The following is a 12,792-nucleotide window of genomic DNA, read 5'->3' on the forward strand; positions in this document are numbered from 1 at the left end:
ATAAACATGTTGTGTTCCGTGAGAGATATAAACAGTAGTGTGTGATGAAGTATATTTTGTAATTGGATTTAATAAATTTAATTGTCTAAAACAAGCGAGTTAGAGCAGCCCTAAAACAGACAGACAGTTGAGATATGGAGCAGAGATTTATTTGAGACTTGGTGTGTTCACAGCACAATAAAGTCATCTGGAATGCTGAATGAATATTGTCATTCTTCAGTGTGTAACATAAGCATAGCGTTTAATCTACATCTAAACCTAACCCATTGGTTTATAATCTAAACTAAACCAGTTTAATACATGCCTAAACCCAACATTTAAATTACATGGCTAAACTTAACCACTCGGGACACATGCCTAAAACCCAACCTGTTAATCAAATCACCACAAATTAATTGACCAATTTGTTGACCCTCAAAATGTTTTCAGTGCAGACTGAACTCTACTGCCTAGAGTTGAAAAAACAGTTATTACTCGTTTTTAATTACAATTACTAAAGTACTGCAACACATTTGAGTACAAGTAATTGAATATTACTATTTTTCTATTCCACTGCATTTCAGAGTTAATTATTGTACTACAATATATTTATTGGACAGCTTTACTGATTCAGTTTCATACAAAATATTAATCAATTAAGAAATAGTACGCATTATTAAAGATTTAACTATCCAGCAGTATATGGAGTAATACAAATTAGCTTCACCTTTTACCAGCTGTAACATTTAAGTGTTCAACATATGAATCATCAATAAATACAATCCAGTGGTATAATGTATACTATTGCACATATTGAATCATTCTACTTTTGGTAGCCTGTTGATGCTAATACTTTGAAATGGAAGGGTTTTACCGACAACATTATATTATTTTATATTATAGCTTAAGCTTAGGTGAGAGTGTGTTGCACATGTAATAAAGTGAGTTGCTCACATCCCGCGCTTTAGCCCTGGCAAAATGACTTCTTGCCAAAAAATAAACACACCAAGCAGTCTGTCAACAAGGTACAGAAGTGTGCATACCGCTAGTTCAGTTAGCATCACTACTACTATGAGAGGTCCTTGAGCATGTACACTCAAAAAAACGATTCAAGCCCTTGTTCGAGGTGACACATTTAAATATTGTTTGATACATTTAAATAAATCAATTACAAAAATAGTTGTTTATATTTAATGGGTGTAACACAAAATGTATGAATACTTTCATTTATTAGATTTATTTAGGTTAGATGGTGTGCATATCAACTCAAAATAAATGTGTTTCATTGAGGACTAACCTTTGCGCATGCGCTTTCTGAAAATCAGTTGTTTACATGAGGTGAACACACTTTCAGGGCTGTACGGTGGTGTAGTGGCTAGCACTGTCACCTCAAAGCCAGAGGTCCGTGGGTTCAATTCCCAGTCGGGGTGTTCCTTCTGTGTGGAGTTTGCATGTTTTGTTAGTTAGTTAGTTTATATTTTGAGTTGGACAAACATAAATTAATTTAATTTAATAAATATCGTTATTTTATTTTAGATGTATTTGATACAAATGAGTTGGACTAACTTAATTACATTGTATTGCACTGATGTGCTAAATTTGAGTTGGAGTTGCATATAATTATTGGATGGAAAACCTGCCAACAATTTAATTGAGTTCATCCAATGAGTCATTTCTTTGAATGTAGCTATAACAGGCCACCTAAGATATAATACATAATGCTGCAGCAGAATGCCTAAATTAGCTAAGTACAGACACAGACTGCGATATTATCTAAGTACAGACACAGACTGCCTATAATTAATGAGTTCATCCACCACAATACGTGTGTACTGGTCTTGGTATTATTTAAATGATTGAGGTATTAAACCTTTTTAGTTCCACGCTTCTTGGATGCATTTTAATCAACAGTTTCTATATATATATGTTTTGTAGTAGTAATAAGTTCAGTTTTTCAGTTTTATAATACATCAAAGATGCTATTTTCAATCCATTTCTAATGGATAAAGCCTTGGCCTGGAGGAGGGGTCATCAGGTGGTCCCCAACCTTCTTGGAGTGTTTCAACCCTTAACCACAACACTCTCCAGTTGGCGGGTCGGCAGTGATTGGCCAAGTCACTGCCCCCCTCCTCCAGGCTTCCAGCTAGTGTCCTCTCTTTTATGCCAGAGCCAACAGGAGGCTGTCTCTGCCACTTCTCCCAACCTACGAACGGCTGTTTTCCTCACGTGGCCTCTTTGGCCAACCCTTGTCATCAGATTCCAGGCTGATTGAGCTGTGAATCCTCGACAACCTACTTCCACTGTCATCAGCCATGTTGTCCACCCCTTGTCCCGGCAGTCCAAGTTGTTGGTACTTCATTTTCTTTCTCTCTGCCACCTCCTCACAGTTCTCTTCCCACGGGACTGTTAGTTCCACCAGGATGTACTTCTTGGGACCACATGATGATATCTGGTCTGGGTTGTGGACAATACCACCTCTGGGAAGTGGAGTTTCCTCCCCAGATCGACCTCCAAAACCCATCCCTGGGCTGACTGCTCACTGATTAAATTTGATCCAGCAGAGTGGATTTTTAAGAATTACTAGGACATTGTTTCAGAGAAAAGTAAATCAGAGCTGATGATGTTGGGCCGGTAGGTCAAGGCAAAGGATTTTAAACCGGTTTGTCCTGCCAACAATGTGAGTGTCGGTTCTGAGCATTACTTACACAAGAAGCATTAAGGGGTGAGTCAACTGGGTTGCCATTACATGTATAATATGTTATGTACACTTAGGTAATGTGTCTTTCATCTCTTTCTGAAAGGAAGACTGTCGAGCCACAATTGAGTGCATGGCAGATCTGCTAGTTAAATTTTGTGCAATCACCATCAGACTTCTTTTTTCATTATGTTCTAACTCTGTATCCACATTCACAACAAGTGCTTTTGTTTATACACATATTTATCTCCATATTATATAATTTATTTTATAAACTCACCAGCATTTATATGTATTATTCATGCATATCATCTGGAGCCATATCAAAAACTACTACTATTAACACCTATAGTATTTTTAATACAACTCAGTTAAATTAAATGCTTTCTGTGCTGCAGATATCTTGTTACTTGTGACTCATGTCGGACCATTGCCAACAGCGTCTCTAATATTGTCCCAGATGTTGCCACAGCTATTTGGGACTGCCTTGGGGAGGAATCCATGACTATGCCCACCACAGAGGACTGGAGGTTAATTGCTGTGGGCTTTGAAGAGCGTTGGAATTTTCCTCTCTGCTGTGGAATATTGGATGGAAAGCATGTGGTCCTCAAAGCCCCTGCCAATTCAGGATTCCAGTTATTCAAATACAAGGGAACCTTCTCATTGATGCTCCTGGTAGTAGTTGATGCGCAATATTGTTTCTTTCATTTGTTTGTTTCGAGTTTTCTTGTAAAACAAAAATAAAGAATATGGAATAAATAACCATGAATAAAGTGCATTTATTACAACATTTGCAAGTGCATCTTAAAGCATAGTATCAATTTAATTCTCTTGTTCATTCCCTGGAAAGACGGTCCCCCAATGTTTCCAAATTGAGCACCACAGTGTTGGCTTCATAAATGATGTTCTGTATTTGAAAGTTAACATACTGTGATAACCCTCCCACTCTGCAACTGGTTCCCTGGCCTAAAAGGGCTCCCTGGTGGGAGGAGCTCTGAGAGGGTGGCACCAAGGGGAGTGTCCTCCTCTCGTCCTATATAGGGCACGATCACACCAGACGCGCCTCTCAAAAACGCGTCGCTAGCAAAACCATTGATTCCCTATGGTGTGGCACGCCTTTAAGACTCGCCTTTTAAATGCCGCGTGGCGCGTTTTTTAGCATTTTTCTCGCACGCTTAAAAGTTTAAATATTCTCACATTTAAGTGGCGCGCCGCTCATCAATGTCACACTCGGCCAAGGCAGCCAATCGGATCAAACAAGAAGCGGGCTTTCCTTCCTGTTTTCCCGACGAGACACTCATATGAGCGGTATTTAATTACGAAGAGCTTTATAACTCTAAATCGAAACACGACTCCAACTGACTCCTGCTCGGTCGGAAGTGCAAATGAAAGCGGTCGTCATCGAGACACAATTCACGGAATAGATGGTGGTATTCGCCGTACTTTTTCTTTTCTTTTTTTAAAATATCTTGAACGTTGGTTGCGCACGCAGGTCCACTCCACAGGCGCACCGCGCTGTTTTGCCCGGCGTGTTTTTGCCAAGGCGTTTTTGGTGCGGCTGTGCTTTTAAAAGTCGCGCCTGGTGTGATTATGCCCTAAGGTGTGATCGTGCCCATAGGAAAACAATGGTTTTGCTAGCGACGCGTTCTTTCATCTACGTAATATTTAAAAAATCAGGCACATCTTGTCTCAAAAAGATGCAAATTGGTTCACGCGTTCATTACTTCTAGACTGGATTACTGCAACTCCTTATTATCAAGATGCTCTAATAAGTCTCTTCGGTCCCTCCAGTTGATCCAGAATGCTGCACGTCGTGTACTCACTAAAACTAAGAAATGAGATCACATCACTTCTGCACTAGCTGCTCTGTACTGGCTTCCTGTAAAATCAAGAATCACTTGAAAAATCATTCTCTTAACCTACAAAGCCTTGATTGGTGATGCACCATTGTTGGAGTTGGACAGCGACACACCACCTGGACGACACTCACTGGAAGAAAATAGCGGTAGACTTCTACGTTACATTTGTTAGCGTTTTATTCAGAAATCAGGATACAAGTAGACATCATGCATGGACCCCCCTCCTCAGCTGGGACCAGTGGCCCCAGCGCTGGAGAGAAGACCCCGGTTCAGAGTGTGCAGCCATTTTAAATAGCCGAAAGGAACAGTTCTGATTGATCAGGAGATAAGGGGGTGGGGTTTTCTCATTGGCTCTTGTTCCTCTGCTTCCGCCGTTGTCGCTCCTTCATTGGTTCTTCTCGTCTGCCAATGAGTGCATATGTTGTGAAAAAGAGTGTGGGAAGAAAGATGGAATTCACATGTAGCTTCCTTTGTCTGAGCTGGGGAGTTTCCTAAGATAATCTTATCTCTTCCGAGGTGGGATGCGCTGGAGGTCATTTGTCAAAAGGAGCCCTTCACGTGTGTGTGTGTGTGTGGGTCGGAGAAAGGTCATGTGTGTGTGTGTGTGTGTCAGAGAGGGGTCAGTGAGTGGCCTCGAGTGTCTGAAAGGAGAATAATGGCCACATCTGGACCCTTCCTTATCTATCTTCCTGGTGAGGTAAGGACTGTGATTGCTCTTTCTAAACTATGAATACAATGAGCTCTCTGTCTAGTCATCTTCTTGGATGAGTGCAGTGCAGAAGGGGGGGGTGCATAAAAATTCCTTAGGTGTCACTGTTATCTTTCTTTAGATCAGCTCAGACGCCAGAGCGCCCTGCCGAAGTATTCAACTCTCATTCAGTGTTTTTCCACCTTACACATAATCTATATGCAAACAATACTAGGCTGTGCTAAGCTAAAATATATATTCTTTACACCATCATATCTTAAGGAGCTTGTAGGAATAAACTATTATGATGTAGAACAGGGGTGCTCAATACGTCGATCGCGATCTATCAGTCGATCGCCGCGATCGACGTAGTATTGGTAGATCGCATGACATTAAAAAAAATTGGCCCGCCCCCTGAAATCTCAGCCCGCCAGCCTGAAATTTTCTCTATTGCGCCAAATTACAGCAGAAGTAATTTAAGGTCACTTTTCTTAAAGGGTACGTCTTTGTTCTTTTATTAAACTAAACAGCCGTCTGTTATTGAACAGCATGTCATTTCTGTCTCTACGTGTCGCGTTACACTTCTCGGCTCGCCGGCTTGCGCACTACAGAGCTCCGATGCCAGCGTGTCTGCGTGCATCGGGACGGAGCAAAATAAAATTTCACTAAGGAAAACCACGCCAGCAGTGATACATGTTTACAGTTAGTTTATTGTGAAATAAATGAATGAAGGGTTGAATATGTCTGGAACGAGAAGGGTCGTGAAGAGCGGGTTGGAGGGGTGCTCTTGGAGACTGCTGACGTCTGGTGGTTAGAGGGAACGGCGGGGGTGGAGACTCGTGGGTGCGTGTTGTCTCTTCTGAAGCTCTGGCTGTGCAGAGTCCCCCGTTGTTCCCGTAGTCCTGTAGTAGAGAAATGGGAAGACAAGAACGGGGTCGGGAGGGAGGGATGTCGCCGCTGAGACGAAGAGGGCGTGAATAGGTGTGACGTGTTTAAGTACCGTCGGCTCGAATGATTGGCTGAATGAGGGGCGTGGTCTCCCCTACCGAACTATGTTCTGTAAAACCTCATTTCACTAAGGAAAACCACGCCAGCAGTGATACATGTTTACAGTTAGTTTATTGTGAAATAAATGAATGAAGGGTTGAATATGTCTGGAACGAGAAGGGTCGTGAAGAGCGGGTTGGAGGGGTGCTCTTGCAGACTGCTGACGTCTGGTGGTTAGAGGGAACGGCGGGGGTGGAGACTCGTGGGTGGGGGTTGTCTCTTCTGAAGCTCTGGCTGTGCAGAGTCCCCAAAAGATGGCTTAATGAAAAGCGTGCATGCCCGAGACGAGTGTTGTTAGGTAGGAGCGGGTATCGGAGAGGACAGTGAGGGAGGACCGTGGCCAAGCGTCTAAAGATGTGGTTGCTAAGAGGTTTGGCTGGCGACGAGCGTTTGAGTAGGCGTGGTTAGGGTCATGACGCCGTGAGTCTAGTCGAAAGGCGAAGGTGAGTTGAGGCGGACAAAGTTGTTGCTCTTGCAGAGTTTAGGGTTATGGATGATGTGTCGGCGGGACGGAGATGTCGGGCGTGGTCGAAGTTCGAGGTGGTAAACTGGAGGATGCGGGAGGCTGGAAGCCAGGGAGACGATAGAGTCTAATACTTGTCTGTGCAGAGAAAGCACTAGCCTGAGCTGCGAGTGTGGCTGTGTAGGGAAGTGGGAGGCAGACTGTTGCGTGTGCAGTTGGTTCGTCTTTATGGGGCCCGCTGCTGCGTGGCTATGCGTTTGTGGGTTGAGGCTGATGCAGAGCCCCAAAAGAGTAGATATCTCTTTCTACGACGCGACAAGGTTACTATGCGTTAGATGCGTATGATGAAACATTCCTGTTATTGGGACGCAGAAAATGATGACGATAAGGCTACTGATAGCGCAGAGTCGGATGGTAGAATAATGGTAGTGGGGTGAGGAAAGGTAGAGGCCTTTGTAGTAGCGATTCGACGGCTTGTGAAGGTAGTGGTGGATGGCAGGATCACGGTACGGGTGTGAGCAGGATCCTTGAAGACCTGTGTGGCGAACAGGCGACAGGTTCAAGCACGGTTAGTAGGGTGCAATTATGAAAGCGATAAGGCTGGAGTGTAGGTAGCGGGTGTATTTGCGATCCATGAAACCTGTGGAGCGAGAAAGTACGAAGACAGAATCGAGCGAGGTTAGTAGTTGGTGTGAGGGTTGAGGAAGGAAGACGTTATCCTCGCCATTCAACTGGGATAGGAAGGGAGGGGGTGCGAGGAAGGAGGCGGTTACTCGCGATTTGAGTACGACCTGGAGAGGATGACCGGTGGGGTCAGGGTTCGGATGCAACCGCAGTCCGAGGAAACCTGTGAAACGAACGAAGCAACGAGGACCGGATCAGGAGAGGTTAGTAGTGTACATTAGTTTATGCAGGTGGGATATGGGGTGCGGGTGGTGTGATGGAAGGATAGAGGGTAGAGGGTGAAGGGTTGAAAAGGATGTGGGGATTAGGGTAGAGGTAGTCGGGATTAGGGTAGGGGGATGTAGGGATTAGGGTCGGGGGATGTAGGGATTAGGGTAGGGGTAAAGGGATGAGAGGATGTGAGGATTAGGGTCGATGGGGAAGGGATGTAGAGATTCGGGTAGGGGTGAATGGATGGGGTGGTGGTCGAGGCCTGATGAGTACACTGGGAGAGGATGACCAGTGGGATCAGGGTTCTGATGTAAGCGCGGTACAAGAAAACGAGGAAGCAACGAGGACAGAAAGAGGGTCGAGGGGGAAGGGATGTAGGGATTAGGGTCGGGGTGAAGGGATGAAGGGCAGAGGGATCGAGACATTAAGAGACGGGGTCGAAGGATGGAGGAGATGTAGGGTAAGGGGTGGTGGTCGAGGCATGAAGGTAGAGGAGCCGCGATGGCTGTCCGGTTGGGAGTCGGAGGCTGGTGCGTATGAGTTGGTCTTCCTGCACGAGGAACCGAAAGTGAGTCACTGGTCAAGTTTTGAAGCTTTGTCTGAATAGATTGCGACGGTGCTGGACCGTTCGTGTATGCCTCGGAATGGCTCCGGCGTGCTGAAAGTTGGAACATTTGGAGCGAGAGGGGCCCTCCAGAGAGTGAGGGGGGAATGCAGCGGGGGGGGGGGGGGGGAATCGAGGTGGCCGAAGCCTCCCCGGACCTGTCCGCCATGGTCCTCGCGATCAGCGCGAACTTCACTACGACGACCTCCTCCTCTGGTGGCGGCGGCAGCTGCAGCGTCTCAAGCCTGGTTCGGGAGCGGACGGGAGCAGCGGCGTCGGCGGGGCGTTCAGGGAGCTGTACGAGGCTTTTTTTTTTCCTGAGGAGGAAGGTCCGCTCACAAGTTGCTGCTGCGCTTCCTCCGCTGTTGGACTTGTTTTTATGTTCTGTTTTAATTTTGTTTCGATCTGCTTTTATCTTTTATTCTGTATTATTGTATTGTAAGGTGACCTTGGGTGACTTGAAAGGCGCCTCCAAATGAAATGTGATATTATTATTATTAATGGTTGCGAGGGCTGCGTCAGCATTGGTGGTGACGGGATCAGTGTGGATGTGTTGGCGGTGAAGTTTGGCCAAGAAATTGCGAGGTGAAATGTCTCTGGGACAGAGGCAGCTTGAAATGGGGTGGGATACGACCTGGTGAAGATGGCTGGGATACGACCTGGTGAGGATGGCTGGGTTTCTCCGCCCTGATGCGTCGTGACGTCATCGCAGCTGCGACTCACGCGGCGGAGGGATACCCGGAAGTGCTCCGCTGGAGATCGAGAGTTGGCTTTGCCGGTCCGTAAACACATTGGAAAAGTTTTGTTTTTTCCTTAGACTGATGATTTTGGGTTCGATGGTTGCGGTCTTCGGTTGGGGGACTGTGCGCTCGCGTAGAGGGATTTGTAGACGCCGATGGAATGGTGAGATGAGGTGGTGGGGGGCGTGGCGGGCGCCGAAGTCGGGAGCTCCGGCGGGATGAATTGTGGCGCGGGGATCGTGGATGGCCGAAGCAGCCGATGATGCTGGCGACGAAGCGTGGTAAGTGAAGGAGGAGACTACGAGGCTTCAGAACGCAGCTGCTCGTCCGTGTCGGGTTAAGGAGGACCGTTTGTTTCAGGCCAGTAGTTTAGGATTGTGCTAGTCCGATGCGCGACGTGTCTCTACCTGTGGAAGGAAGGGTTGCATGCAGGGTATTATGGTTATCATTACGTACATGTTGTGGATGAGGGAGGGGAGGGGAAGGCGGAAGGAAGCATGTGCAGGGGTTAATAGTGAAGTCGTGACGTCCTTGGATTTGCTGCGGTTGCGACGCCGGGAACCCGGAAGTGCTGTGGTATTCCGCCGGCGGTTCGTCAGGCGTTGATATAGTCTGGTTTTCCTGTCAGGTTTGTTTACATGGAATGTTGCGCTGGGCGAGTGCGTCTTTCGGTTTACGTACTGTCCACCCGGGGGGTGGGAAGTAAAGCGCTCGGCGGAGCGTCGGCATGGAGGTCGATCACGGCCCGCGTTCGAGCGGCTGGATCTCGACCGGTTGGAAGAGCGCCGTGTCGGCGCTGAAACGAAGCCTCTTCTAGCGAAAGAGAAAAGGGGTCGAGGGGAAGGGATGTGGGGGTGAGGGATGTAGGGATGGGGTCGAGGGGGACGGGATGACGGTCGAGGTGTAAGAAGTAAGGGAGGTAGAGGGGTTAGATGGGTGAGAGAGAGGAAGAAGGTTGGCGGGTTACCGGTGTCCCGGTAGCTGGTGGGGATGTCGCTGCTGAGACGAAGAGGGCGTGAATAGGTGTGACGTGTTTAAGTACCGTCGGCTCGAATGATTGGCTGAATGAGGGGCGTGGTCTCCCCTACCGAACTATGTTCTGTAAAACCTCATAAAAATCACTCACAATTCTGAAAGTTCAGATATAAACTCTGAATATGGACCTGATGGCCGGTACAGAATCACAAATAGAATTGGCTGTAGTGTTTTCCTGGTTGGATGTGAAAGACTAAGAACAAGGCTTTCAATTGAGTTGTAGTTTAATTTAGGTTTAGGATTAATTAATAGGCTCGAGTCAAATATGGCTGCTACTCCACCTCCTCGGCCGGTGCCTCGAGGAATGTGAGTATTAATATGACTTGGAGGAGTCGATTCATTTAGGCAGACATATTCTTCATGACTCAACCAGGTTTCAGTTAGACAACATAAATCAATGTGATTATCTGATATGAAATAATTTACTAACACAGCTTTAGATGACAGAGATCTAATATTTAGGAGACCAAATTTAATAGTCATGTTTTGTTGCACTGCTAAAATAATGGTGTTAACTTGTATAAGTTATTTTGTACAACTCCTCTTCTGCTTACTTTTGATTTATTTAATTGAAGTGGCCGTGGGACAGACACAGTCTCTACTCTAGAGTTGTGGGTGGGTAACTGCTCGAATGGAAGAGCAGAGAAGGGTGTAGGACTACAACTCTGCTCCCGGTTCCTGATCTGAACCCCTGGGTTGTCATGGATCCATGAGTCCGGTGATCAACTTGGTCATGTTCGCAGAAATGAGATGCGCTCCATCCAAAGTGGGATGAATGCCGTCTCTCCTCATCAGATCAGGTTTTCCCCAGACAGTCTTCCAGTTATCTACGTAGCCCACATTGTTCGCTGGGCACCACCTCGACAGCCAGCGGTTGAATGACGACATGCAGCTGTACAATTCGTCATTGAGAGAAATCGGGCAGGGGACCAGAAAAGACTACGGTGTCCGACAATGTCTTAGCATGTCTTAGCACACACCGATTCCACATTAATTGTAGTGACCTCCGACCGGCGTAGTCGGGAGTCATTACCACCGGCGGTGTATTACAATCTTACTGTATCTCCGCTTAGCTCCGCCTTAGCCAGCAGTTTTAAACAAGACTTAACGTTGCCCGCTCTGGCCCCCGGGAGTCACATGACTGTGGTCCGCAGCTTCGCTATTTTCACGTTCATATATATGACGGTGTATTTCTGTAATCAGTCCAATAGTTCTTACGTTTAACAGTGACAAAATGTATGTTTTACAAATATAATTTGTAGAATTTATGGTATTGGCTGTTATATATATTACGGTGTATTTCTGTAATCAGTACAATAGTTCGTACATTGAACAGTGACAAAATGTATGTTTTACAAATATAATTTGTTAAAAATACAGTATTGGCTGTTACAGGATTGTCTCAGAAAATTAGAATATTGTGATAAAGTTCTTTATTTTCTGTAATGCAATTAAAAAAACAAAAATGTCATGCATTCTGGATTCATTACAAATCAACTGAAATATTGCAAGCCTTTTATTCTTTTAATATTGCTGATTATGGCTTACAGCTTAAGAAAACTCTAAAATCCTATCTCATAAAATTTTAATATTTCCTCAGACCAAGTAAAAAAAAGATTTATAACAGCTGAGTGTTTGTCAAGGCTCAGGAAACCCTTGCAGGTGTTTCGAGTTAATTAGACAATTCAAGTGATTTGTTTAATACCCTACTAGTATACTTTTTCATGATATTCTAATATTTAGAGATAGGATATTTGAGTTTTCTTAAGCTGTAAGCCATAATCAGCAATATTAAAAGAATAAAAGGCTTGCAATATTTCAGTTGATTTGTAATGAATCCAGAATGCATGACATTTTTGTTTATTTAATTGCATTACAGAAAATTAAGAACTTCATCACAATATTCTAATTTTCTGAGACAGTCCTGTATATATATTACGGTGTATTTCTGTAATCAGTCCAATAGTTAGTACATTTAACAGTGACAAACTGTACTTTTTACAAATACTAATTGCAAAAATTACAGTGTTGGCTTTTAAATTGTTCTTCAGGTTATTTCCGTTATGAGCCCAGTGGTTCGTACAATTAACGGTGATAAAATGTATTTAAAAAAAGTTATGAATTTAAAAATTACTGTATGGATTGTTGTTCACATTACGGTGTCTTTCCGTTATCAGTGCAATGTGTAGTACAATTAACAGTGATAAACTGTATTATCTACAAGAAATACATGCTAAATTTACTGTTTTGGTTGGTATATATATTTACGCTGTTTCAATGTGGTAAAAATGGAATATAACCTATTGTCAATTAACGGTATCTTACTGGAGTGATTTATCATTTTTTTAAATGTAAAATCTACGTACTTTTCTTACAGTGTAGCTTTTACTAGCAACAGAAACAACAATAGCAGAAACTTTGGTTACTTTTTCAGCCATATTAATCCTTTCAGTATAATAACCAGACTGTGATTTTCTGTGTTGTTTTCTTTATATATATATATATATATATATATATGCAAAGTACCTGCTTAATTGTTCCCATCAAATGTGATTACCGTCAACAACAACAACAAATAACACAAATGAATGGGTTATTTCCTGTTGATATGTGTATATTGAGAAAAGCCTGGACTAGTGTTTTTCCTTCCCTATGAAAATAATTTTGGCCAAAAGGGGGCAGCAAACTAGTTTTTTATAACTCTGTCAATGCAAAATTATTATAATTTCCACAATTCCTATATATAGATGTTGTTAATTTATTAATTTAACAAGCTAAATTAAAAAGT

The 12,792-nt window shown here is 44.1% G+C and overlaps 1 protein-coding gene across 1 annotated transcript in view; it reads right to left on the reverse strand.

Moving 5' to 3' along the window:
• Positions 1–4,692: 4,692 nt before the first annotated feature.
• The window catches only part of jcada (junctional cadherin 5 associated a), a 36,597-nt gene continuing 28,497 nt past the window's right edge, over positions 4,693–12,792 (reverse strand). Inside the window, exon 3 of the mRNA XM_056433870.1 lies at positions 4,693–7,578. Coding sequence (XP_056289845.1) covers positions 7,545–7,578 — 34 coding nt within the window. The 3' untranslated portion in view covers positions 4,693–7,544. The remainder of the gene's footprint in view (positions 7,579–12,792) is intronic.

This window comes from Pseudoliparis swirei, chromosome 16 (assembly GCF_029220125.1).
Source record: "Pseudoliparis swirei isolate HS2019 ecotype Mariana Trench chromosome 16, NWPU_hadal_v1, whole genome shotgun sequence".
NCBI lineage: Eukaryota > Metazoa > Chordata > Actinopteri > Perciformes > Liparidae > Pseudoliparis > Pseudoliparis swirei.